The sequence below is a fragment of the Sipha flava genome, unplaced genomic scaffold (assembly GCF_003268045.1).
Source record: "Sipha flava isolate LNK unplaced genomic scaffold, YSA_version1 48_pilon_pilon, whole genome shotgun sequence".
NCBI lineage: Eukaryota > Metazoa > Arthropoda > Insecta > Hemiptera > Aphididae > Sipha > Sipha flava.
Genome location: NW_020273306.1, coordinates 1,151,891 through 1,176,921, shown reverse-complemented (window position 1 = coordinate 1,176,921; position 25,031 = coordinate 1,151,891). Strand labels below are relative to the sequence as shown.

Below are 25,031 nucleotides of genomic sequence, written 5' to 3'. Positions count from 1 at the left end.
TAAAGTATATCTAGAACAAAACATGACATGCCGGGCAATAGCTTAGAAAAAACAATCCTTCGCTAAAAACGCAATATCACCAAATTCTATGAGTAAAAAGACTGTAAAGTCACAGTCGTACGTCAGTGTATATTTCTTCTATTCGGCCACGAGATTTGTAGAACGATTTAGACCAGTGTCGGATTTAACTGTCGTTTGGTCGGCGAATGCCGACGGGAGTCCTTCCTAAATTGTTTACCGAGACCCAGAAAAATTATAGTTAATTTTTTTTTAAGTTTTACTACGAAAAAAAAATATAGTACAAACTGTTATATCGTTTACAATCATCGTTTTTATTTATAACAAAATAATTTAAATATACAGGAAATACTCAAGAACACTCCGAATATTTTAAAAATAGAACATTTTATTTACAAAGTAGAAAAGATCGAGTATAAATATAATTAGAAATACTGTTGCTTATAGAATTTTATATAATTTCCGAGTATGAACACTATACGAGTATATGAAAAATGATTTATTATCGGTTTCGCTGCATCACATTATTTTTAATGTACTATTTTCGATTTTTGTATCGCGAAAACGCGAATGCAGAGAGAAGCTTTGTAAAACGGGGCTAAGAATTTTAGTGATACATTTATTACGAGACCCCTCTTTTTGATTTGCCGACTTCATTTGAACCTTTAAATCCGCCACTGATTTAGACCTTCCGGAGCCTACTGTACTTGTTTTAAATTATCCATCTCAGTGACTTTAACTAACCGATCTGTCAAATATTTTTTTCCTATCCCATCGCCATCCACAAATATTATCCTCATACAAAACCCGAGCTATGCGGAAATTACTTTTTAAAATTTCAACATGAATAACACGCGCATCATCGGTACATAAATATGTAATTACATTTAAGGACAAAAAAGCGCAAAACTGATAAAAATAACCGGTATACATCGAAAAATTAAAATTAGCCATCTACTGTTTTTTGTGTTTCCGTTTGGTAACTTTAGCTGGACTGGACTTTGCGGTACACGTTTTCCTCAACAAGTACGAGAAAAATTTGTAATTCAAGTACAAGACGAAAGCCAGCAACAACGATATGGCGGCGATCACGTCCAAGAGATAGTACTGAAACCAATAGAGATCGTTGGCGGCCGTGCGGAGGTGAGGCGCTCCTTTGTGCCGAATGACGTACTCGACCCAAAATACGGCTTTTTCTAAGACCGGTATAGGATCGTCTCGCAATATAGACGACGCTTTCGAGACTGCTTCGCCGAACCTGTAACAATAATTTATCATTTGAAATTATTTTCAAACCTGTCCGGAAAACACCGTGGCGGCACTTGTAGAACACGTGCGATTCGAGTGAACCGGTGATTTTTTTTTTTTTAAGAACGGGATGACGCGTAATACCAGTTCATTAAACATTGCCTGTATGTTACGAAAGTCCATCACCAACGAGGCTGATCTATACCTAAATATCAATGCGTCTTATAAGTGTAAGTGTCCTGGACCAAGCCCATAGCACATCTCTACATCACTATGAATTCACCGCGAATAAGGTTCTGTTACATGTCGAATGTGAAGGAAACACTGAGATAGCCAATTACCTCTTTTTTCTTGACATATGAAATAGTAGTTCCTTAATTTTTTTTAATTAACACCCTTATTATAAATTGAAAAATTTAATACATTTTTTAATTTTTTTTTTTTTTGTATAATTTACAAAGAAACCATGCAAACTACGTAACGACCATTATTTATTTTTCTTATCGATAATTATGGTTTAAAAATATGTTCACGTCATCCCAGATTAAGAAACACTGATGTAATATAACGGTATTAATAATGGCGAATTTCGATTTTGATCTTGAAATATTTAAAACTATTTTGAATGTAAGTCCTTATTAGGATAATTTTAAAAAAAACTCGAGCTCACCGCGGGTCGTGCAACAGTTTTTGAAGTTTCGTACCGAACAGTTCGGCCGTCAAATCAAAGTAAGACACATACAAAGCGAATCCTCTGCTTTCGGCTTCCACAGAGTTGTGTTTCTGATCGCCGAACACAGGTATGGACAGCATAGGTACTCCATGGTAGATGGCTTCGATCACACTGTGAATACCGCCGTGTGTGATGAACAATCGACAATTGGGATGAGCTGAAAAATTATATGTTCATTTTAAGTACTTCAATAGATACATATCATATATCCTATGATATTTGACGGCTTCTTTATCGCCTAGATTAATAAAATATCTCCTTACTAAAATATGTTTAAAAAAAATCCTCGTAGTAATAAATAATGAGTTTTTTTTTAAATTGTAAGATATGTACAGTTAAGATTGTTACTATACTTGTAATTAATTTTACCAAAATAATAATATATTATTTTAAAAGTCCCACGAATACCCTGATTTATCCTGAAATGGAAAAAAATTGAAACTAGAATGTTAAGCGTTAACAGAAATAGGCTAAAATAGTAACTCCCCGTTAACATAACAGAATGTTTAGTATACCTAATATATCGTTTTGCGGAAACCATTTTCTAACTACGACGTTTTTTGGCAAGTTAGGCAACTGATCGTCCTCCCATTTCCACAATACTATCTGTTGAATCTTAGCAAGTTCCGATAGTAAAAGTGAAACCGTTTCTTTCGGCATTTTCGAAGACTGGATCACTGAACCCAAACTGAAATAGACCACTCCATGTTCGGAAGTATCCAAAATGGTTTTAAGGTCCTAAAGAATAAAAAATGTTCAAGTAAGTTATATTTTTTCGTATAAGACTAATGATGATATAAGTGATTGGCTGATTAGCTTCAACAATCTTAAATTTTGAATTGAGCTTAATGGGTTTTTATTAAATCTTACGGGATTTTGCATACCTAAGTTGCAACTGTTACTTTGAATGTATACATTGTTTTGAACATTCGGAATTAAAATTTAATATTTATATAGATTTATATTTATTTATAATCGGTAGAAATTATTACGCGTGAAAACAACTACATATATATTCAAAGTCAAATGATTTATTCCGAATCTCGACATACATCAATGATCGATAGCTATGCAGATATACAGGGGTTCTCAGACTCCATCACAGTAATATAAATGAAAATAGATTTAGTGGAAACGAAAATCAAACATTTTTCGTTTTGGCAGAACCGAAAATCACATTTTTTACAGAAACGATGACCACCCGATAATCATGATATAACAGGGCAAAAATTCGTATACAAACCGAATACGTGACAGTGAAAAACATTTGTATGAAAATAATAGTAATACCTTAACCACGTACCAGTGATGGATTATCGCAATAACCATAAACGGTATTCAGAAATATAGTTATTGTCCAAGTACAACTGAAGCCGGGTGCACATAAGAAAATCGGACGAGTGTTTTTTCAAAATGTATTAAAATGTACGAAAACATACATTTAATATCTTAGGCTAGGCAAGTTAACTATTTTTTTTAACTCGTTAACTTGAGTTATTATATAACATTACAAGTTAAGTTAAAAATTCATAATATTAAAAATATTCGTTACTCGTAATATTTTCAACACACAGGGAGTAATACGAAAACAATTGTATGAAATATAACTTTTGGTGACATACGAATTGCTTGCATTATTTTTACCACCGTGATGGTGATGGCCGTAATGGTCATCGCTGTAAATCTTATTTCTACGAATGAATATAATATGTATAACAAAACATTTTAATTACTTGTAAAAATTAGTAATGAATTTACGAACGTGTATTGGATACGAGGTATACGAGTATTATATATTATGTTTCTCTTTTCTCTATAATTATTACTCTTTTTTTGTTTAATCTTTAATACTTCTACATTACTATAAATTATTATTTATATCTTAAAATAATTTAATACCATATAGTATATACTTATTCATATGTCATTTCAGATACATACAGAAATTCGTATTTTGTAAGTAGTATTAGGTACTTGTATTTTTTATACAAATTATTTTGATACTAATTGAAATCTAAGAATCTTGCAAATTAGTTCAGCAGTCTATAATTATTATTTGGAACATATTATTTAAAATACCTACAAAAAAATATACTATTATAAATAATATTTGATATTACTTACAGATAATTTTTGTTATTTTCTTACACAAAATGTTATTTTAATTTTATGAGTTTTATATAAAGAAATATAAAACAACTTAATAAGAATTTAAAAATTAAAGTAATAAAACTGATGTTATTTATTGAATAGTAATTAAAATCAATATTTCATTAATGTTTTCCAATTATTACTGAAAAGTTCTAAAGTGTATGTAAAAATAATTGAGTACCTATCCATTTAACAAATGAGCATGTACAAAGTACATTGTAAAAATTAAAACATTTATTCATAAGCAGAGAACAATACATAGAGTAGTGGTAAGAGAATACACATTAATCATGGATTTATATAGGTACCTAATTAATAATTTTTAAATTATAATAATAATATTATGTATTTTATCATTATCAGTTACATGTGTGAATGCTTATGCACCTGATGTCCCTCATAAGGGACATACCATTTATTTCTAAGTAAACTTAGAAAAAAGAAAAAAGTTTTTTTTATTTTTATTTACTTACTCAATACTAAATATTGATAAACGAAAAAATTGCAACTCAAAAAAATTAATTCCTGGTCTGAAAGGGTTAAGTTGAAAGTAATTTATTAAAAAAAATGACTCGTTATCCAACTTAATTAAAAGTAATTTAAATTTGACATTATTTCTACTCGTTAACACCGGGTCTTGTTAGTATCCAATATCGACCATAATCCGAGTGTACAATATGTTCAATAATAATAATAATGTACGTCTGATGTACAATACGAACGTGTTTCTCCATTTATTACCAATCAAATGTTGGTCACCAATTATATAATTCTGTCGTAAATAACCTGTCTCGGTAAATCAGTTCGAAAGTTAGCCGAAATCAATTTCGCAGTACCGCCATACAGTTAGCGTCGATAAAGCTCATGTGGGGTACACCTAAATTTAAGTTCCCTACCAACCCCCTTGGTACGACGGCCAATCGGAGACAATTATTTCGGCACGACACGTGGTGGTATAGTGTGCCATCCGACGGGTCTATCTATTCGCAATCGATTAGAACACCACGTATCGTTTTGTTGTAATCATCTGAAATATTGGTCAAAATATATAAATAATACATACAAATTTATTATTACAAAACGTTATCTATAAATTAAAATTAGAGACTCTCCATGTTTCCATGTAAAGTGATTGGTTCGAATTTTGAAGTTTTAAACATTAACGAGAACCGTTAAATCTAATATATACTTAGTTTGAAAATTACCTTCAATTATTTTGACAATAATACCATGTAACCCGTATTTTTTTTTAAAACCACCTGTATGCAGGGACATATTTACGCACTGACAAAATAGACATTTGTCCTGGGCCCACCGGTGACTAACTATGTAATATATTATTTTGTTGAAATAAAAAAAAAATTTTAATTTTTTTTATATTGTTTTTTTCTAAGACATAATAACAAGGCAAGTGACATAATAAAATATATACATAAAACAAAAATACAATGATAGTTTAATATACAATAGTGCAAGAATTAAGAAACCAGTAGATAGAATGAATTAAGTAATAAAAAAGATGATAGGGGGAGAGTAATAAAAATAATATTTGTTCATTTCACAATAATATTATATATGATTAAGTTATATTATTATTGATTATGTACTTTTAGTTATAGGCTATAAACTTAGAAATATTCATATGGTATTATTTAAACTTAAATAAAGTATAAATTAAGTAATAACATATTTTGTTTTGTGTAAAAATAATAATAAATACACAGCTCGCATGCTCGATAACACCGATAAAATTGTACATATTACGATTACGAGTACATTACTCGTAATTGGTGGTAGTCGACAAAATTATTTGTCACTTTTCACTTGTCGAATATCGATAAAAATAATACAAATGTACAATTACAATTTACGATTCCAACGAACAATATATAATATTATTTCATTTTATATAAATATTACCAAAAAAATATCTAAGTGGCTCCGCCAAAAGAAAATTAAAAGAAATAAAAGAAAAATAAATTAAAAAGTTACGTGGAAATTTATATAAATATGTTGTTAAAATGAATACAGAAACATCTACATCGCTTATTACTGATAATTCAGAAAGTAAGTAGTTCAAATTAATTTATAATAAAATACATTATTGTCCGAGAAAAAAAACGAAATAATATAACAACTCTTATATATATTTTTAAATAATACTCATTACTCAAGTATAAATATGTAATATGAATAAATATTTTTTTATCAGTCAATTCACGAAATTTAACTTCAGAAAATCTTATAAACCAGGTTAAATCAAACGAACTAACGACTAATGAAGAATTTACGACTCAATCTATGGTAAGTTTATTTGAAAATGAACTTGAAACACATAATCAAAATCCAATCGATAATAATTTAAATACTATTAATAACGATATAAAACAAATCAATTTTGAAAATTTCATTGACGATATTGCTTTATGGCCCTTATCCATTATGGACAATTTTCGGAAATACTTCACACTTCATCCTCCAAATCAAAATATTCAAGCTATAGACGAGTCCAAGAAATCGATAAAAGGCGTTTCTCATAAATTAAAAAAACATAATTTTTATATAACAAAAAAGAATGGTATTACAGTTCCAAGAACTTGGTTAATATATTTTCCCTCGAATGTCAGCGTATTCTGTTATACTTGTAAATTACATGCTAAAACTTCAAAACATTTACTTTGCAAGGAAGGCTATAATGATTGGCATCATATTACTGAACGGCTTATTGAACATGAGAATTCAACTATTCGTAGAAATGCAATATGTGATTATTCCAATCGTTCTGTAGAATTAAAACAAATTGATTGCCAACTAGTAAAAGAATACAAAAAAAAGGTGTTCAATATTAGAGAAATATTTTAAAACGTACTATGGCTGTAATTCAGTTTATAAGCCAGAGAGGTTTAGTTTTTTTTGGGGATAATGAAATATTAAGTAATTCCCATAGTGGTAACCTTTTAGGTATTATGGAATTATTAACAAAATTTGACCCATTCCTCAAGGAACATTTGAATAATTATGGAAATAAAGGTAGTGGAAAATCTAATTATATTTCATCTCACACAATTTGTGAGCTAATATCATTAATAGCAGATAAAGTTTTAAATGAAATTGTAGAAGAAATAAAAAATGCTAAATATTTTGGCATTATTGTAAACTCAACGACAAATGTGACTCATATAGACCAATAAGCTATTAAAGTATATAAAGTATATAAAGTATATAAAGTATATAAAGCTTTTACGTTATGTAAAATCTGATAGCCAAACCATTGAACGTTTTATAAAATTTCTAGATATTTATAGTCATACTGCTGAATACTTAACATCAACTGTTATTGAAACAATAAAATAATTATGTTTAAATATTGAGAATTATGTTGGTCAGTCATACGATAATGCTATAGTAATATGGCTGAAAAATATATGGGATTACAATCGCGAATAAAAAAGATAGCTCCAGCTGCTGAATATTTACCGTGCGCAGCACATTTATTAAATTTAGTAGGTATTCGAGCTGTTGAAAGTTGTAATAATGCAGTTAAATACTTCAGTATTATTCAAACATTATATAATTTTTTTTCTGTATCAACTCATCGTTGGGATAGATTAAATCAAAGGGAATACTTTATTTGAAATCATCATCACAGGCACGTTGGTCAGCGAATGCTAATGCTACTAAGGCCTTGACCCTTGGCTATTCTGAAATTACCAAAATTCTTTTAGAAATTTCTAATGATATGAATGAAAATACAAATACTCGTAATGAAGCAAAGCATATTTTAAATCAAATAAAAACAAGAGAAATGACGATTATGATTGTTACTTGGAATTGTATATTACAGCGAATAAATTTAACTTCCAAAACTATACAAAGTTCAACAACAAATATATCGATAATAGTACCATTATACAATTCTCTATTTGATTTTATACAAAATGTCCGAGAAAATTTTGAAAAATACGAAAATGAATCTTATTTAATAGTAGAAAAACAAATTGATTACAAATGCAAAAGAATAAAAAAAAATGTCGAAGAGAGACAACAAAGTTTAAGACAAAATTTCATTACTGATATACATTATTTAATTTGCAATATATTATTGGCAGAAATACAAAAAAAAAAGAGAAGTTTATGTTAATGTGGAAAAAAAATTTGGATTTTTATTTAAAGAAAACTTAACCAGAAATAAAATGATGACTAAAATTAAAGCATTAATATTGTTGTATGAAAATGAACTTGATATTAATGCCGAAAGCTTCGTAGATAAATTTATTCAATTTCAAAGTCTTATTTCATCTACTAACAATAACACAACAATAACGCTAACCGATCAATTAAAATTTATAAGAAATATGCAAATAGCACATACGTTTTCAAATGTAGAAACATGTTTGCATATATTTTTAACAATTCCAATAACTAATTGTTCAAGTAAAAGATCATTTTCATTTCTGAAAAGAATAAAAAATAAATTAAGGTCATCAATGAGTCAAGAAAAATTGGATGCCTTAGGAATCCTTTCAATAGAAAGCGATGTCATGGCAAGTATTGATTTTGATGAAATTTTAGATGTATTTTCCAAACAAAATGACAAAAAAAAATGTTCAATAATAGGTATATTACAAATAATTGTATTTTATAATTTTTAATTTTATTTATTGACAAGTGCTTTAAAGAATTAAATATAATTTTGATATTCATATTGTATTTGTGTATATTTATTCTTTATTTACATTATAATTTATAGGCCCAATTTTTGATTTTGTCCTGGGCCATATACTCGTATTTGGTAAATCAAGCTCTGCCTGTATGAAATGTTTTCAATGTTTGATCAACTTTGTAGTTTATGAACTAGTGAGGATCAAATAATATTAAATTATTAATATATATATATATATATTTCTTTTAGTCTCCAACATAAGCTAAGATTTATTAAACTGTTCATAATATTTTTTAATTATTTTTATCGATGCGGAAAACACTAAGTATTTTATTTTTCTTCTTTCTAAGTTTTAGAAATATCATCCATAGTTAATAAAACTTCCATTTGAGGGTAAACAAAATATTTTAAATCAATATTAATACATTTATCGGAATTAGGTTTTGATTTTGTTGCAGCCAAATCAATGAAATATGAAGATAATTAATAAAATAAATATCTATACATTTGTAAATAATGGTTGAAATCGTTTAAAAATATGAAATATTACCAATAAAATATGTAGACAGGAAAATATTATAAGTACAGGTTTTCACTCAAACGTGAAGAATTGCCAATTAAATTCATAGGCTGTCCGTTTTTAATCAAAGACTATGTTTATTATGAATGTGTAAATGTACTTCATAATAAAACCAAAGAAATAGATTCAAATGTAATAGCACTCAGGGCCGACCCAAACAAAAATAGTGCACTAGGCAAAATCAAATTTTGCCGCTTCTAAAAAAAAAATTGTGCTCTTATTTTAACTTAGCCCCTCTCCCTATTTTTTTTTTTTTTTTTTTGTGAAATATCTATACAAAAAAAATTTTAATTTTTTATTTTACGTATACAATTATATGCAAAAAAACTTAAAAAAGATTTCTATAATTATTACTCAAAACCCATCACTATCGTGAGTATTGGAAATCGTGGAAATGATTGTGTGGTTATTTATATTTTTGGAATAATTTAAAATGTCCAACGTATACCGTAATATAAACTAATATAATAACTTTAGACAATATTATTTTATTATATAGGTAAGTGATTTTCACGAATGAATTAATTTAAATATGTTTCTTACAAAACACCGATATAACTAAACAAAATGTACGAATCAATTTGGAAAATGCTGACCCTACTAAAGTGTCGCTCTAGGCAGGTACCTAGTTCGCCTATACCCTGATAGCACTACAAATTAGTTACTACGATAAAATTGTCGATAATTAAAAATATTACTCAACACATATTGTTTACTGCATTGGCCTAAAGTATTAACAACGAAACGATAACGTGGTGGCAAGTGCGCCTGCAGGATAAAATCCCACTCGAGGCAAGATTAAAATTTTAAGAGCCAAAACAACGTGTACCTAAAAATAGATGAGAACAAAATCAAATACCATAGGAATCGGTACTAGGGAGAATTTATAGTTTCAAGCGATACGCAGTCATATGTAAACATTGTAAACCAATGCATACGTTCGAGATTATACATTTTAGATTATCTAAAAATATAATAAATTTTACTAAACTTCATAAATGGATCTCTATAAAATTGTTATAATCAGCATGCGTGGTATTAAATCAACAATAGTTTTGAAAAAAAAATTCACAGTAAGGGCAACGGACCCTTTGGCCCCCCTGCAGGTGGGCATGCGTGGTGGTCTGATCGACTGTGAGCGGACAGACCCTCTCCTCGTCCGGAGTTACGAACCACGGGAGTTGGTGTCGTCCGTTTATCATTTTTTTTTTTTACATGTTTTATCCGATGACTGAGGGTGGAACTTTCGCTATTTCACCTCCAGGCCCCATCGTTTATTGGTCATCCGGGCTTACCTGTGGCAACGTTTGGGCCGGTTTCAGGTGCATGCCAGCCACTTGCACGAAGCTCGGCACTAACGGAACGGCGGGGCCGATCATCGGATGGCTGTTGATCAACGTCAGCGACACGTTCCGGAGCATCGTCTCCAGATCGGGCATGCGCTCGTGCCCGGCGAAGCGGAAGTACTCGCGCACCAGGGCCTGCTGCTGCGGCACGTACACCAACCGATTGATCCAGGTGTTGAAAACAGCGGCCAGGGCGTTGTCAACCCGCTGTAGAAACGTCATGGGCGCCGTATACCCGACGCAGAAGTCGGCGATGTACGATGGGTCGTAAGGATTGCCGTGCCACTGCGACACCCGCGCGTTGGCCGCGAACGACAGCAATTGCACCACCGGCACCCCGTACTTGTAGCCCAGCGACACGAAGCCCTCGTGGAAAAAGTTCTCCACCACGACCAGGTCGTACTGACCGGCGTCATTCAACACGAAATCCTTCACAACTTCATTTTCCAACGCACCCCTCGTTATGTGCGGGCCCAGCCACAGCGTCAACATGTACATCGGCAACCAGTTGGTGAAGCTGTTCCTGTCCAGGAAGTTCGGGCCTATAACGGAACAATAATCGGATATAATACAATCAAATCCGAGGTGTTCTCGGCGATTTCGGTGGTTCGGATGTTCCCTGACGACGAGTTTAAGGTACTATTAAGCGCGGTTTAAAAACGTCCGACGATAAAACAGCGCGTGTTGGTCGGCACCAAAGGTGGGCATTAACTAGTTAAAAAGTTAACTTTTTTTTTTTAACTTTTTATAATAACTTAACTAGTTTAACTAGTGGTTAAAATAAATTATCTTTCACAGTTGGTTTAAAATTATCTATCAAGTTAAAAAAATTTGAAATTTTTCGTTTATACGTAAATAATAACGTACAAATAATCACGTAAAGTAAAATTGCCGGATACACTGTACATCAGATGTCATATTAGATTTTGTAAGTTGAGGGTTCACCTTTGGGTATTGGATTCTGGCTGTGGGTACATAATGTTATGTATAAAGAATTTTAACTATAAAGATAAATAAATACGGTAGTGAATGGTTCCTTGATAGCAATGTCATAGTATTTTTCAAACACTTCGGCGCCACTGATGTATATTATGATAAAAAAATTCAATAAAATGATTTATTATAATTTAGGAAATTAGATTTTTCTAAAGAATGCAGTCACTTTTTATGTGACTTACATCTTAATTAAAAAAAGTAGATTATCTTTTTTAAACTGAATAAATTAAATTTTTTTTTTTTTTATTAACTTTTAACTTATCCATCTTATGTTCTCTTAACTTTACTTAACTCGAGTTAATTATTTTCATTAATTTTCTTACCTTTGTTTGGCACTCACGCCATCATACGTTTTATTTCCGATACTCATATCGTATTATTGATCAGTGATTTAAGGGTTCTATGTGAAAAATATTTTTTTATTTTTGTTTGCACGATTTAGAAACGGTTTTCAATGTTTAGCATGTTTAATAAAAAATTTTTTCAGTTTAGTATCTCAATTCATATCGTTTTAATTTTATCGATTTCGTAATGGAATATATTTGTAAAAGTATTATTAAACATGATAAATGATTTAACAAAGATAAATCATTTATGAAATAATGAGAAACTAAATAGTTTTAACGAATATTAAACTGATAGACGGTAAAAACTTTTCTAATATTTTTTTTCGTAATTTTTTTTTAAAATTTTAATTTTAGAGCATTTTTTGATTACTGATTTCACATGATAAAATAATTTTTATAGCTTATCCACGTATTCGCATTTCGTGAGTTTAATTCCAAGCGAAAAATACCTGAAACCTTTTTATTATGGTTTACTCGAACGTGCGTGTACAACAACGGCGATCCATCATCCGCTGTAGGACTCAGCGCAAAAGGTGATACCAGAGTCAAGTTGTGCCCTCTAGTTACCAGTGCTTCTAAAAGCGGTTTAAAACTGCCGAAATGGCTTTTGACCGGCGTGGGCAAAAAAACCAAAATGTTCGATGGGCGTACATTTGGCAATCCGGAACAATAACAGCTGAACAGCAGCAAAAACTAAAAAGAAACAAAAAAAAAAAATTTTTCAATTGCCTTCAAATGCTAATACGCCCACGGGCATGTCGTAGTGTAGAGTGTTTACAAGTCGCTCAACAGTTTATACTACATAATTATTTACCATGCAATTACGGCGGGATTGTGTAACTGAGTAATATTTTCGTAATTTTTTAAAACAACATGGATATTAAGCCTCTTTTCTCAAGGCTCATGACGGTATATATTTTTTTAAATTGTATTACCTTCATGAGCATAGTAAAAATAAATTACAAAATTAATCACATTATTATATGGGATATTTCTTTTACTGGTTTATCAAATAATGTGTAGTTTTTAAACTTAATTATTATGTACATCCATTCCAATGATTAGTCACTTGGAACAAATATTCATAGTCAATTAGACAGTAATTACTATTCGATTATAAAAGTAATTTATGTCAAATTTCATAGACTTGATAACATTAAAAAATATAGCACCCTCCTCCTCTGAGTAGTAACAGCAGCGTATCCTAGGCTTGCCAATCAATATTTAATAAATTTATCTTTGAACGATATATTTTGGCACGGAATAAAACCATTTATTTTTAAAACCTCTAAAAAGTAAAAAAAGTTTAATAGGTTTTCTAACTTTTTAAGCTATGTTTACAATCAAAATATTACATAAATATATAATTAATCTCAAATATTAACATATCAAAGAACAATATAGAATACATGCATTACGCATTTATATACGTTAATAGTATAAAAAATAAACTAAAAAACAATAATATTTCTCTTTTTACAGTTGTTTAATAATTATTAGATCACCTGATAAACGTATTTTAAAATAAAAACTAAGAATCTTTGAACATTTTACTCAATATTTTGTAACAGAACGTGTTATTTTTATTCTTGTTATGCGCCATGCATTGTGAATCGTACAAAACACATTAATTAAACTCTCAAGGTTATTACGTTTATACGTCGGTGTATGTATTTTATTACATTATACAAACATTACCCGAAGTTTCTATTCAAACCAAATTACCAGAACGATCTAGTAAAATATTATATATTTCGATCAGACATTCAACACTTGGGTGCAGCATCATTTTGAGGCAGGAACAATTAGGAACAGGACGTAAAATGGCCATAAAATTATTTAATATTTAATTCCAGTAGCGATATGTAAATAAAATCGAGAATAAATATTGATTATTCATACATACTTATTAATATTAATTATTATATATTATCATTATTATATATTATTGAAATATTAGTAACGACGAATCATAGGGATAAATATTGAAAAATTGTGGTATGTTTTCGTCGTGCATTATCATTATTCGTTATGTAATATTTTTGATCGAGTGCACTCGATATTATTATTACTTTTCCTTATATTATTTTAATGTATTATATTATCTTACTGTACAATATATTATTCCCGAAACATAAGAAAAAGAGTTCCATAGAAATATTGAAACTTTTCAATAGAATTTACAAAAATATTCCGAAAATATAGCAAAAACAACTTATGCCTAATGTTTCTTATAAATATATGCTGTACATTAATAAATCATTGATTAGAAATATTCTCTAAATTATCAGTTTAAATACTCAGATTATCCTCTAAAAACACTTATACAGTTAACTGTAGACAATTTTAAATGCTATTCCAATAATGTGTTTTATTTATAATCCAGTACTTTTTTTTTTGTAAATTAAAATTCTAAATAATTTACCAATCATACTTTTGCTTATTATGTTATAATATTATACAACCCCATTAACATAATAATTTGTAATCGTTAGTAATAATAATTAAATAATAACAAATAATAATCATTATAAAAATATTTTAATAATGCTATAGCTATCAAATATGATTGATTAATTATACTTAACACTAGAATTAAATAATTAAGTAGTAGGTATAAAACATAATACGAATAATTATTGTATTTTTATTGTTTTTATACTACTATAAATACTAACTAGTATAAATAGATTAATATTGGTAGTATAATTTGTTTTCAATAGTTGTCCGTCGTCGTACTAAGTATCGCGACTACTAAGAAAATAATAAATATTTATCTCGTTGCTATGATACAAAAAAAAATTGTTATCTAATATTTATTGCATGCTAATAGAGTTTACTCCCAATCAATATTTTATTGAATAAACATCTACCTGTCCTAAAATTAAAATCTTACAATTTCAGTTTCCCGTTCAAGATTTCCGTTCGAAAAACTGCAATAGAAATTAATTATTTATATATATATATATAAAACTAAGTATAAGTATATAATATAGTAATATACTTCACATTACTTAATAATTAAGATTTTATAAATACGATTTAAGTTTATCATAGCAGATATTGGTAGGATATGTGTCACCCCTTCCCCTAAATCTTACGCAGAGAGGCTTGATGAGTTGTAGTCTATCTACAGTTTTATGAATTTCAAGCCTCTCTCAAGCCCGTATACAGATCCATCTATGAATCATTTCCAGGGCGTCGTATTACCATTAACCATTTACTATTTTAGATGACTGACCTTTAGGATATCAAACACCTTATATATATATATATATGTATGTATGTGTGTATGTTATGAGCAAAGTAGGGAATCCAGGCATTGTTTACAATGCTGAATAATTTAGAAAATATAAGAATAAGCAAATTATTGAGGATCAACATAAAATAAAAAATAAGTAATTGTAATTTTTCTTGAATAACTGTATACCTATAGTATATATTATTTCAATTACATATAATATTTTTTATTTTGAATTGTAATTTTCTTAAGGGTGGCATATTTTAATTTTCTCCGGGTCGGCTACATAGCTTAAACTGACTTGAAGTACAATACGCATCGAAATCTCAACGTTCGTAAACTCGCGCGTGCGATTATTGAGCATTATCTCAACAGTCGGCGTAATCTCGAAAACAGCTTACAAAACTGCGCTACGATAACGTTATTCTAACCAGTGTTCTGTCATGCAGATGGACTTGGTCCCGATGCCGGTGGCTTATCACATCGGGGCGTATGGATCTCACTCTCGTCCTGCAGGATCGGTCTCAGGCGAAAGCGGCGATGAGTGGCGGTGCAGGCGACGAGTGGCGGCGGCGTTGAGGTGTGCAAGCAGTGTTTCACGTGCAGCTGCGACAAGGAGGCGCACTGGATGCACGTGCGCACGTGCACGACAACGACCCGAAGCTGCGGTGTCGGGCGACCGGTTGCGGCAGACGGTTCTCGTTGCTGTTGGCCAGCGCGACTTACCGGTCGCACCACACCACGTGCGTACACGTGTGAACTATGCGGCCACTTGTCATCCGACCGCTCGGCGCTCTGCCAGCACGTGGCCAAGAAGCACCCGGACCCGTGGCCGCGCTGTGCGGCGCGTGCGGCCGCTACGCCGACAACGTCCGATCGCTCGCTGAGCACGTGAATGACGTGCACGGCGCGCAGATCCCACCCGAGCGGGTGGTGGTGGTGGTGGTGTCCAAGTCCGGTGGCACCAGGCGTTGCGTAAATGGTTAGCGGTACTACGGCTTACCATGTACGGTGTTACCGCACATGCAAGCGCTTCGTCGTCGTAGTCGCGTCGAGGGTAGTGACAAGGACGTCGAACAATAGACCCAATGATGAAAGAAGTCAGTGAAAGAAGTCAGAACCCCGATCAATTTTTATTTCTAAATATAGCTGGTATACTTAATACCTAGTACAACTACATTTATTAAAAAATTGGTTGTACTTTTAATGTTCTAACTTTTGCCAAAAAAATAAAAAATAAATACATCATGGTGTTCACTCACCTACCAAGATGTATTTTTTTTATTAAAATTTTATTATTTGCCTCTTATATTATCTAACTTGTAACCGATTAAAATTTGAGAAAAATTGAAGAAAAATCGAAAATTGAAAATGCCAATAAACAATACACGTCATTAAAATATTATGAAATCAATCAGTGTCATATATAGAGAGGGTCTAGTGAGCTACAACCCCCCTCCCCCCGGAATGTTTTAAAAAACTTATAAATTATTTTAAACGTATGTTATATTTTAATGGTACTTTATGCTTGTAACGAGACAACATATTCCTGAGTATAGCGTACATTCTAATATCGCCCTCAAGGCGTCAAAACCGGCTGATCAAATATTATCATCGAAACTCATTAGACCAGGTAGCGCGCGATGAGCCGACCATTTAGGAACCCGCATATATACCACCGATTGCTATACAGATATTAGACACTTCTATTGTTGACATAAGGAGATATCACACATATAATGGTCACGAAATCTGCGTTCAACACATTCCCCTGTACCTGGACGCGCTATCGATTATGCATATGGGCACGACTGATTCAAAGTAATCATCGTGTCATACGTATTGCCTAATCCATAGTTGCCCCAAGTACTCACATTACCCCGTGAGCAACAACATAGTGTTTCGTTCCGTTGAAGAGAGTGTGAGCCGTCGCCGTTCGAGTGTAACGAGCCACCAGCCGACCAGTGTCCGCCCACAGTACGTGAGAGCCCAGTACGAACACTAATATCTCTGTTTAGTAGTGAGTAATACTTAGTAGTCTATGTCGTGTAAAAATGTGTAAACTCGACAACGAGTATTATATGTAGCAATTGTATACCGAATTGTGAGACAATAATAATTATTGTTAGTATTGATTATTATTATTATTATTATTATTATTATCATTAATATTAATTGTTATTATTCTTCATTGTTATATATTATTCTTATTGTTATAATTCTGTAACTAAAAAAGTTAGCAAAATAAAAAAAGTTCTACAGACTTTAAGTTTTGTTACATGCTTAATTAGAATTTACGTCCAACCGTTTTGGGACATTCTGTAAATGAAATGTAGATAAGTACCTACTGTGTTTCCTTAGTAATTCTTAGATAGCAGTGGTAATTTAACTCTGTCCATAGCAGCCCCTCCCGAAAATATTTTCTGTATACACCACTGATGCCAATATAAGTACTCAGTTAATGTTTTTAGTAACTACAATTATTATTTAAAGAATAACAATCAATTAACTAATATTGTATAACCACTTAATACCAATCATCCCTCTACTATAAATCCTATAACCAAATGTCCCTCACACAATTTTCCACGCGAATATTTTGGCGATCATCACAATGATACAATGTTATCCACCGCCACACATATTTATTACGATTATACATAATAAAAATGTGGTAAACGATGTTATTTTTGTGTTAGGTGCGTAAATAATTTATTATTAAGATCATTTTTGCTATTTATACCGCTTGGAATAACGTATAGGCTTTTATTATTAAAATATTATTAAAATGTCGAGCTATTTGCGCCTATGAACAGGTCTCACACTACTCGTAAGTATACATGATTAATTCACAATAAAATTAACCGTTGACACTCGCGAATAATGTGAGACTAAACCAGTGCCGGATTACCCATTAGGCGGAAGAGGCACCCATCTTAAGGCCTCACTCATTTAAGGGGCCCCGTAAAAACGGAAAACTATATTTTTTTTCTATTTAATAATACCTGTATTCTATTTACGAATTTACGAAACAAAAGTCATTATGAAATATAATATATATTAATTTGTAAGTGTTACATGCAGTAATAATGATTAAATTATTTCGAAAAAAATAGAAATAATATAATAATTAATTAATTTTTCTTGCAAATATAAGAATTTAATAAACATGATTTTATTTTTTAATAATAGTCGGTTATTTTTAAATCTGTTAATTTTAATTATTGGATAGTAATGTTAAAGATGTACGTAAAAAATAATTTTGTAGGACCCAAAATTTGAATTGCCTAGGGGCCCACAAATGTTTAATGCAGCACTGGACTAAACACTCGCTATAAGTATTGTAATGATGTGCATCATTCGATTGTAAAAGACGGCACAAATATTTTATTATGTATACTCTTGAGCTCTTGATCTTAGGTTGTCAATGCATGCGCACCGATCATAAGATCAACGAAGAGTTTATACGTGCGATTTATTTTTGACTTATTTTAATTTTAATCCGTTCGATTTGTGTTTTTCGTACGAGTGTTGAAGAGCATCCGGTTCTAGTGCAATTAAATTCTGCATTTGTCCTTTCTTTTTCAACCTCGCTTCGACATCTGAAGGTCTACGGTATAACAAGTAAGTGCTGCTTTATTTGGCTTGGCAGACTGCATAATTGCGCTGATCGGCTCTCGAACCTTCTAAACCCTGAGAGCCCTCCCTTAAACAAGGAGGAAGGTAAAAACCCATTAATACCTCACCACCATTCACATATATACCATTTCCCCCATCTCATCTTACATCTCATCATTACTTCTCCTATTTTATTTTTTGTATTTATGGGTTATTACAGTATGCACAGTATGACGGCATTCTGATCCCCCAGAAGGCGGTAACTTGTTCCGAGTCAAAACGAGCCGAACTGCACATGTATGCATGTACATGTATGTATGTATGTACATTATGTACATGTACAAAATCGGGGTAGTTCCCACACTTTTCGGGAATAATCGAGAAATAATTGATGAATAACCGAAAATAAATCAGACTGTAAATAAATGGCGCAAGACTTCTTAATCGCTGAGCTTTGTAAATACTCGTAGTTGTTCATAATCGACTTTACAATTACGATTAGTGTGAAAGGTCACTTAGAATATCGTGCAATAAATCAGAATAATGACCACTCATCTTGTGATTATCAACAAGTAGTGTGGGGCCGCATGTGATATTGTGATGATGGTGAAGTTTATTTTTGGTATTTATTGCTGCAATAGTATTTACGATTTTGTTTACCGTCTACTGATTAGATTATAACTAAATGTTAAAAATAAAAAACAATTTTGTGCCAGGTAGATGTAGAAGGGTATGAGGACCTGAACAAAAATAATAATAACCCCTTCTTATATTAAAACTATAATCCAGTCCGGTTAATGGTAATACGAAAAATTGAAAAAGTGAAACCTGCCGTCTATAGGTCACACGATCGTTGTAATATTTTTGTACAAGTGATTATTTTTAATTATTATTTTGAATATTTATATTTTATTTACTCACGGTGATCGATAATCGGTGATTCATGGTCGCACTTCGATCGCACGCAACAATGTTATTATACGTGCGCTTTGACTAAAACCACGGCAACTTGAACCGCGTCGGAGAATAACGAGCTCTCGCCACCAAACGCACGGTCAGACTACCGGTTAGATCGCGTGGACGCATGATCTTTGCGCGTAATCGTTACGTAATATCCCGCAAGCGGTTGTTGATGTTGCGCACTTGGCTCTGAGTTTTGTTCCGTTAATACTACATGTAATCGACTCAGGAGCGTACCCAAGAATTTTTTATGAGGAGGAGGGGGCCCAACATTTTTATTTTATCTGATAATGAGAAATTAAAATACACTATATACTATTATTATACTGTTTACTATTAAATCGTTGAGTATGTAGAAATTTCAATGGAGGGGAGGTCCAGACCCGAACCCCCCCTTGGGTACGACCTTGAATCGATTTGATCGTGTACAGAGCAGTGTCACTGAACCACCGAACATTGAAGCTTAGACGTGACTTGAACAGTTCTTATGGGAAGGGAGAAGGGAACTTTATTTTATGTCAATACAGAGATGTGTTTCAAGTTACTGTGGCTCATGACCTATATTTTTTGCCACCCCCATCCCTGAAATATTAGTCCATTACAGTATTATTTATTAAAATATACATGAACAAATGATAAAAAAAAATACAGTTAACATATTATATGAACAATATCCTTTTTGAAAAAAAAATATATAAATACCTTACATATAAGTACTCATAATAAAAATATCCGAAATATTTTATACTTAATAACTTTGTCCATGAAAAAATAATATATTACAAAAATTGAATAATAAAATCAAGTAGGCCCTTAAAAATGATTTTGTCGAGATTTTATGCATGTAAATTCATGAATTATATATAATAATATACATCATCTTAATCAATTTTTCTGCAAATTTTCTTTTCAATATTGAGAATAGCAAAACTATTTAAATAATCCTCTGTTAATCGTGATCGCAAGCAATTTTTAATACTTTTTAATGTTGAAAAGGACAGGCGAGGACGAGGCTTCAGAGACTAACCGGGGGGAGGGGGGGTATTTTAAGTATTAACTGATAATAATTGTTTCCTCAAATTAGTACTAAGACACAGAGTCCGATTACGTTTCTATACAATGATATACACCTCATATTAATGTCATAATATGGTTTTTTAGGAAAAATAAAATTATTAGGTAAGTATCTAATTAAATAAATAATCAGGATTTTATAATACACAAGGGCAAAAATGTATTAAAAAATTTAAATTATTGAAAAGCCTGGAGGGCATGATATAATAATGGGCATAATAATTTATGATCGATGGTTGACAGTTGTCTTATAGAACTTGGGGATAAAAATCAATGTTATGCTAAAAATGAATAAACATGAATCAAGTGTATTTCTAACTGCATACTGTGATCAATGTTATACTATTATTGTTACACAGAAATAACCACTTTTACATTTATTTTGTATACATTTGAAGTACAAAAATAATTAAACATTATTTCCATTATAAATGTACAGTTCTATTCAAATCATGCACTCGAATCGATCATTTAATTGATAACCGTTCTCTTTCAGTGAGTATAAACTACATTTTAATAAAAACAATTTTAAAAAATACAATAATGAACAAAAACTAGAAGAAGGTTAATTCGGACTTTAGAGTTTGAAAGAAAACAAAATCATCGGAAAACATAAAAGAATAAAAACTGAACACTATAATTATAATTATTGTTGCTGTCATAACTTGTGATAAGTCAATGTATCGGAATGTTTTACACATCAAGAAAAATCTGTATTCATTATCATCACAAGGAAATAATGAGGCATATAATTTATATCACCTTTGCCGTGGCATAGAACATAATTCACATAATTAATGTTCTTTAATCGTAATCTATTCTGTGGTTATGATCAATGGCAAGTGCAAGGCTTATAGATAATATCTATAAACCTTACGCCAAACAGAGTTGGACATTAGTCGAATAAAATATTATTCGATTGATTATTTGAATAAAATATTATTCTTCATTGATTTATTCTTAATTTTATTTTAAATCCTAAATAATGATGTATAATAATAATAGACTTATTATTAGACTTAAATAATATATATAAAGGTGATACATATAATAATTGACAAAAATAAATTAAATATACTTTTATTTTTAATACCATTATTTAATTAATATAATTCATGTTTTTAACGAATACATTTATTCTGAATAATTGTTTTATTCACGAATAAAACTATTCAGAATAGTTTTATTCTTCATTCAATATACCACAATTATTAAGGATAAAAAATTATTCTTTATTCATAAATAAATTAGTTGTTCAAGCTTTTATTTTTTATTTTGATTTGTTATGCCCAACTCTGGCGGCAAGTGCACCGAAGTGATAGCGCCAATATTGATAACACGAAATGGCGCGTTATCGCTGTAGCAACGGTAAAAGTTAATTTACCTTATTCCGTTTGGATCATATCATATGATATGATTTAAACGATCTAAAGGTCAATAATGGTCAGTCGACCTTGCACGCAGTTTTCCTAAATCCACGAAAACTACTGAAAAACGGACGGTTAATTATGGAACTCAAAAATGTAATCATTGTCAAGTACGTAATACATGTTCTCACAATTAGTTTTTCATGTTCATCATAATATTCAAACAAATGTCTGTAAGAATAAGTTTAGTTACATGAATGGTTATGATCGATAAACACCACAAACATAAGATATGTTGTTATTTGTGGTCAACACCATAAACAATTGAATGTATAACCCTTAGATTATAGAAAGTAATTGATTTTTTTATATTATTTTATGATTTTAATTATTCAATAATGAGACTTACGATTTTATGTGTTAACTGTGAAAAATGTTTCCATTGTTTGTATATAAATTTGTTTTTTTCTTGTTTCTGACTGATCTGATGATTAACATTAAATATTTAATGTTTAAGTGATCGGTGATATTTATCAGTCCTAAGAAAAATTCAATTATAACATCTTAAATCTACTAGAAAATAATGAACATTTGTGCTATTCCAAAAATACCATATGACGGACAAGAACAAGATGAATGGATAGCACAAGTAAGTATGCAAACAAGAATCCTTGTTATATTGCTGTGTATTATTATTTGTTTCTAAACAATCCTTTACACAGTGTCTAACATTTTTTTTAGCACAACCGTCATGTTACTGAAGCACGTAAACGAGACCCAGATGTCATATTAATTGGCGCTTCTATTATTCAGTACATTGAATCTTGTCCTATATGGAATGATAAATTTAAGCCGCTAAATAGTTTAAATTTTGGAATAGCTGGTGATCGAACTGAAAATGTTTTGTGGAGAGTAAAAAATGGCATTCTCGACAATATAAAACCTAAAGTAAATTTATTTATCTTTACTTAAGTAAATATTTATTATTAAGTGATTTTATACATAAAAAATTATTTACAGATTTGTATTCTTAATGTTGGAACAAATAATTTTGATAATAATCCATGTGACGTTTCAGAAGGTATATTGGCTATTGTAAATGAAATAAGATCAAAAATTCCCAATTGCTACATTATAATAATAGTAAGAAAACTTAAATTTGATAATTAACAAAACTAAATAAATTTCACCCAAAAACAATTGTTAGTGATTTCTATGAATATCAATCCAGTTTAAATTTTTATTAATAGTTTTGTTGGATATGAATTTACTTTGTATTTATTTTAACTTAGGTAAAGATCTTAAATCTAAAATTTTAAAATACTTTTAAAATTAGACTTTTTAAACCTAGATTTCTCAAATATTTTTAAAATTTGTATTTAATAATTTAATTGTATACTCTACAGATTTTTTTTTTAAAATAATAAGATAATAATATTTAATAATAAAAAAATTATAATTTTCAATTTAAATATCTTAAATATTTTATTATGATTTCCACATAATCCAAAAGCATTTTGTATTATATGTAATGTTATTTAATATTTTCTTCGATTTATGTCACGGTTACTATGCGGAACATATTACTTATATTTAACTTGAGTAAAAAAAGATAATAATTTAATGGAAAAAATATTTGTAGGATATATTTACTATTTGATTAATAAGTATTTAATTTTATTGGAGGTATTTTATAAAACCATTATAAAATAGTTAAGTAATAAAAAAATTTTATTTCATTGTTTATATGCTATATATATATATATATATATATATATATATATATAACATTATTTGGTAATAATATTTTGATTTTAGGTACTAAGTAATATATATAAAAAAAAAATTTTCGTGTAAAAGATGAAAAATACGTTAAGATTAAATTAAATTTTTAGTTAGAGTAGATTTTAAAGTGCCTATTTAATTAAATCTATTTTGTTGGTTGTAATTAAGTAATATTTGTTTGAAGGTTGTGGTTGGTTGTGAGTTAGTTATTCCTCTTAGTTATTAACTCCAGATAAATTAAAAAAAAAAATTAAATAATAAATATGCTGACTACTTTGCATGTTACTTTTTGAATATGAATTGTCTATTTTAATACTTTTTATTTATTTAGGGCTTACTACCCTATGGTCCTTATCCAAATCCAATAAGAGATTTGGGAAATCAAGTGAATATTATGGTTGGTCAAAAAGTGGGTAGTTTGACCAAAGTTGAGTTAAGCAATCCTGAATTACTAAATCCAGATGGATCATTAAGTCAATTAGATTCACCAGATTATCTTCATCCATCTGAAATGGGTTATCGCAAAATATTCAATCCAGTTTTTGATCGTATTGCAACAATTCTCAGTGATTCAAATATTGATTAAAAAATTGGTCTAATATAATTCACATTGTAAATAAAAATATTTTTCATTTAAAATTATTGAAACCATTTTTATGTTTTAAGAGATTTCAGCATATTAAACTATTTTAACTTGACTGATATTATTTTTAAGGTTCAATTACAACGTTAGGAAAAATGGTGATGGTTTCTACTCAAGGCAAGTATTTTTTGAAAACAAAACAACTGATGGAATTCCAATTACTGACTGTGCTATATGTACAATTGCCTTATCATGCTTCATTATGAAGTCCATGTATTGAAATAGCTATAAAAAAAAATACAAATTATGATTATCTACACA

General features: G+C 30.2%; 2 protein-coding genes across 3 annotated transcripts; one reads left to right on the top strand and one right to left on the bottom strand.

The window, feature by feature from the left end:
• Positions 1-484: 484 nt before the first annotated feature.
• LOC112690057 (UDP-glucuronosyltransferase 2B7-like) lies at positions 485-20,056 on the bottom strand. Its single transcript, XM_025563962.1, has 6 exons — positions 19,863-20,056; positions 12,532-12,775; positions 10,689-11,281; positions 2,515-2,737; positions 1,937-2,156; positions 485-1,276 (listed from the first exon to the last, which is right to left on the bottom strand). Exons 1-6 carry the CDS (start codon positions 19,884-19,886, stop codon positions 973-975), a joined length of 1,608 nt encoding a protein of 535 aa, XP_025419747.1. The 5' UTR covers positions 19,887-20,056; the 3' UTR covers positions 485-972.
• Positions 20,057-22,322: 2,266 nt separating this feature from the next.
• Positions 22,323-25,031, top strand: LOC112690055 (platelet-activating factor acetylhydrolase IB subunit beta-like). 2 transcript variants are annotated; one of them, XM_025563960.1, is made up of 6 exons: positions 22,323-22,512; positions 22,860-22,991; positions 23,084-23,290; positions 23,363-23,485; positions 24,459-24,739; positions 24,843-25,031. In XM_025563960.1, the coding sequence occupies exons 2-5, from the start codon at positions 22,926-22,928 to the stop codon at positions 24,711-24,713; spliced, it is 651 nt and encodes a 216-aa protein (XP_025419745.1). In that variant the 5' UTR covers positions 22,323-22,512; positions 22,860-22,925; the 3' UTR covers positions 24,714-24,739; positions 24,843-25,031. The 2 variants fall into 2 exon arrangements, with proteins under 2 accessions (XP_025419745.1, XP_025419746.1); XM_025563961.1 differs by lacking the exon at positions 22,323-22,512 and adding an exon at positions 22,519-22,695.